The 4,639-nt window shown below is 28.6% G+C and overlaps 1 protein-coding gene across 1 annotated transcript; it reads left to right on the forward strand.

Annotated features, from left to right (window-relative positions):
• The first annotated feature begins 1,007 nt into the window (after positions 1 to 1,007).
• Positions 1,008 to 4,639, forward strand: LOC132945015 (enkurin-like). Its single transcript, XM_061014620.1, has 4 exons — positions 1,008 to 1,704; positions 1,984 to 2,222; positions 3,063 to 3,203; positions 3,355 to 4,639. Exons 1-4 carry the CDS (start codon positions 1,485 to 1,487, stop codon positions 3,529 to 3,531), a joined length of 777 nt encoding a protein of 258 aa, XP_060870603.1. The 5' UTR covers positions 1,008 to 1,484; the 3' UTR covers positions 3,532 to 4,639.

Consider the following 4,639-nt stretch of genomic DNA (forward strand, 5'->3'; position numbering starts at 1 on the left):
TCTAAAGGTAAGTTGGTAAATATTGCCTATAAATTAATATCAACAATATATAATATCATAAATTAATACAAATTTATGACGTAATATTACATGTGTTTTTTTGGCAAAAATTAGTTCAAATTATCTTATTAGTTATTACCAACATATAGTATAATGGTAGTATAATAAATGTATTAAACATCATTAGAATTTACTATTTAGAAATATATACATATCATTCTGTGAAAACTGGTACACCCTATAACCCAATTACGGACATTACTCAGTATCCTATACATATTTTAAAATTCTGTTTGCGGGAGACTGATGATCCAATGTCCTGCAGCATGTCCCAAAAACAGAATACAAAAATATGTTTAGGGTACTGAGTATTAAGGGTAATTTAATTAGGCAGTATACCCACTACCCTGTTTTCGAAGTCACACGGTATATGATGACAAGTAACACTCAAAATCTACTATAGAGCAGAGCGAGTTTTCTAGTATTTTTTTTCATTATTATATTATGTTTGGAAAAAATATTTAATAGTCAAAAATAATAATCTTACTTGCAGGTAAGTATGAATAATAATCATTGATTATATCATTATATTGATACATAATTAAATAAACAATTTTATTAAAATAATGTTTATCCGAACATTTTATCATAGTTTATACTTGATCATTAATTTTATTTATTATACCTATTCTTACGTATTAAATATTTAAATGTGACTTTTTTTGATAATGTTAATGTGTATTAAAAGATCTAAGTGACATTTTAAAGTATATTTTCTCAATAAATATAGGAATGAACATATTATGTACAAAATGAAACATAATATATAACTATTTTTCAAACATTATGACGTACATTTATATGAATAAGTTTTATTTCTTTATATACCATTTTTGTTGAATCGTTGAATATCCATTACTCCAACTTACAAAATTGGATATTTAATCTTTATTATTTAAATAGTTTGTTACTTAGAAGTGAACGAAATATCGTTTAATAATATTATGTAAAGGAGTTTTTTTTAAGTAAAAAAAATTCACTATAAAATTCTGAAACTTTAAAATAATATATATTACAGTACATGGGTTTATATTATATAAATAGTAGGTACTTATTTGATATGTTTAATACATTTTGTTTTGACATTGACTCAATACCAATATTTACCGATATTTTTGTGGACCAACTTTGTATGTCGAGTAAAGAAAGAATAACAATCAAATTCGTTATACTATAATAATATGTATTATTATGGTGTGTTTCATTGCAGTATATTTGAATTATATTATGTTTTCCGTCAAAATATACTGCAGCGTTGCTATAGCTAAAATGTACACTACCGTTTGTCATCGCATTGATCCAACAAATATTTTGGTACCTATATCAAACGTGACTCGATACTTGTTACTTGTTGTAATACATATTTTGAATTTACAAAAGCTATCGTGAATATAATATAGTATTATAGTAGATTTTGTGTTACGATGAGCAAATTCCAGGAGAATATTAAACACTTGATCCCAAGACCAAAAACACCCGTCGTCAAACCGCCGATGTACCGCTCGATTTATACTGAGTCTGTGAGGAGGACGTACAAGTCAAACAATAACTGTCATAAAACTATGGGCTATGCCGAAGTTGAGCTCGATCCACCGTCACAGTTTCTAAAAAAACACACCAGAAAAGAGATGAAACCATTTGTCGGTAAGTTTTATGTAAACTCCACAATATTGCTGGTACTAATATATTATTATCAGGGTTGTGAACTTAATGCATTTTCATGTTTTTTTTAATACTTTTTAAAAGGAATAAAGTTTAATAAAAATTAATTGAAACGGGATTTGAACACGTCACTATAATATGCCAAAGAAATTTAGATATTGGATAAGTATGAATAAAATACCAAAAATAAATCATTTGGTAGCCATAATTTTGAATACAGTAGGTATATCGGTTAGGTATATTTTCAATCACATTTTCCAGAAATAAATAAAACCAAATGCTGTGCTAGAAAATCGATTCAGCGACCGTGCGACGGCGCACCGACAAATGCTTCCAAAAAACTGCCAACAAAAACGCGGAAAAACATTAGGCAAACTAACATCATTGACGTTATAAGGAGGGTGCCACCATTGCCGAAGCATCGGGTCCAGGACACGAGGAATGGACACGTAATTGTTCTGAACGAGGCCGGCTTGGAGCCCACGTACGTGTCCAAGAAGGTATGTGTTGTATCATTATAATATACTTCTAATATTTCTCATGTAAATGTTTAGAATATATAAAATGTTTAATCTAAACAAGTAATATTGGGGGAGCTGGGAGGCTTGGAGGAGGCTAAAGCTTCACAAACATAAAACTAGATCCCTATCCCTTTCAATTAATTCTAATTTTTTATATTTTTTATTCATGCTAACCTTTAAGCTTATATGAAAATAGAGCTGGAGTTTCAGCCTAACTCCAGCTCCTAATAAGCTTATAAAGCTCCACCTATCAAATACGTAATACTTATACTACGATGTATACTATATACTTACGATATCTTGGTTATTATTTAAGAATAAAATGTATTCATATATTTTATTAGGTACCTATTTAAGAAGTTACCTAGGACCTTTTTTTCAAAAATCAATATCAAATGTTTAGCCTTCTTAACTCATTCAGCTCAAAAAGTATTTGCATTTTTAAATTCGAAAGTACTGTAAGAGGATTCTGTGTGTCGAGTTCGTTATAATCAATATTTTATGTTTAGACATATTTTCATATTAATACCAATCGAATATGGACACAGACAGGTAAAAAAAGAAGAAATGATTACGTATCCTAAAATAGTTTTTATTCCAATCAAGAGCGAACATTATTCCAGTAATATATTTTTATAAAGACTTACATTGTGGAGATGTTCTTTCTTATAAAAGAACAAAATAATATAAACACAATCCTTATTTATTGAACAGATAACTCTAATCAATGAACAATATACATTGTACTCATTTTATACTCACCGTCGTCGTAGTGAAAGAATATTATAATATTTGTTAGTAATTATTGTTTGTTTTAAGAATTATGGAAAAACACCGGCATACATCGTGAAAATGTACAAGGAAAAAGAAATGGCCCAACTGATGGAGACTGAACGAAAACGAGCTGTAAAACTTCCATTCCGGTATTTGCCCGAAGGCGAACGTACCGAAATGTTGAGCGTAAGGGCCCGACCGATTAATTTAAATACTTATTTCTTATTTTTCACGCTATTCTCTATCTCTATTTCACACCTTCTCATTATTTGTGCATGTGTCTGTATAACAAAGTCGACCGCCTTCGCTGACTTTTATATACGTGTTTTTCTCTCAGGGACTGAAGACAAATTGGGCTGAACTTCACAAGGAATTTTTACTGTTGCCAATGCTCACCGACACGGTACCGAAAATGAAAAGGAAAACCATGTTGGAGAAGCAGCTGAACAACTTGGAGAAAGACATCGACCTGTTAGAGAGGAACCCCTCCATTTATGTATGCCAAGATGTATAGGTCTTTGAAAACTTTGAGAATCGTCTGCGTGTCTAACAAATAACATCACTGTTAAATATTATTTTTATTCTTTAGATATCATAAAAAATAAGTAGGTATAACATTAGTTAACTAAACCTTTTTTTTTTATAAAAATCCAATTTTTCGTTGATGATAATAATTAATAACGATAGCAGTAATAGATATTAGGCATTTAGTATAACAATTACTTCTGAATAATATTGGTTTTAGATAATCGTAATTTTTTTTTTTTTAATCCATTAAGGTTAGGGTTATAGTAAGGTTAGGATAAAATCCCATTAAGATAATCAAAGATGAAAAGTGTGATAACACAATAGAAAATGAATGGAATCTAGGTACCTCATACTATAAATATTGTATGATCCTAGGACACGGAGATTTTCCAGTAATTGTTTACTCTCTATAATGTTTAAATTATATATGTTTAACAGTATTGGAATTAAATCTAATGATATTTTAATTGCATTCAAAAACAGTACCTATTCTGAGCTCAGCAAGTAATTAAAAAATGGTAAAATAGTTGTTCAAAACTATGGTAGGTATATAGGTACGAAAATTGTAAATATGATATTAATACTGCTTACATAGGTAGTTTAAAAATTAATTTCAGAATCTAAATTATATATTATTATGCATTAAACAATTTATAAGTACATTCATTATTTAATAACTATATTATATATCTATCAAAAATTAACAATTTTGTTTTTAAACAGCCTTTTATTTTTTTATGTTATTAAATGTTCGACATTTCCCTTACAATTTTTTTAATATTTCAGAAGAACTGCACGTGCGGGGAGCTAATAGGTAGTAGGTACTCATTAGCGTAATTCTATTAAATTTCAGCAGGTGTGAAACTTTTATTAGTCCAATAACCGTAAGGAAAAATTAAGTCGTATTTTAAGCCAACGCTTCCATTGCGTGCACTAACTTTTTATATTTGATTACGAATATGCAAATATCAAAATCTGTATGTTTTAAATACTGTATGTCTGTATAATATATATAATTAATAATTATACATATAAAATATAAAATATTTATATCAAATAAAAAATGTAATTTTGGTAAATTTAGTCCATAGTCA

Source organism: Metopolophium dirhodum, chromosome 5, assembly GCF_019925205.1.
Source record: "Metopolophium dirhodum isolate CAU chromosome 5, ASM1992520v1, whole genome shotgun sequence".
Taxonomy (NCBI): domain Eukaryota; kingdom Metazoa; phylum Arthropoda; class Insecta; order Hemiptera; family Aphididae; genus Metopolophium; species Metopolophium dirhodum.

Bases quoted from the DNA above. Each gene is read 5' to 3' on its own strand.
- LOC132945015 (XM_061014620.1), top strand. From the start codon at position 1,485: ATGAGCAAATTCCAGGAGAATATTAAACACTTGATCCCAAGACCAAAA. The intron at 1,705-1,983 runs GTAAGTTTTATG...CACATTTTCCAG, and splicing joins AGAGATGAAACCATTTGTCG to AAATAAATAAAACCAAATGC. The intron at 2,223-3,062 runs GTATGTGTTGTA...GTTTGTTTTAAG, and splicing joins CCACGTACGTGTCCAAGAAG to AATTATGGAAAAACACCGGC.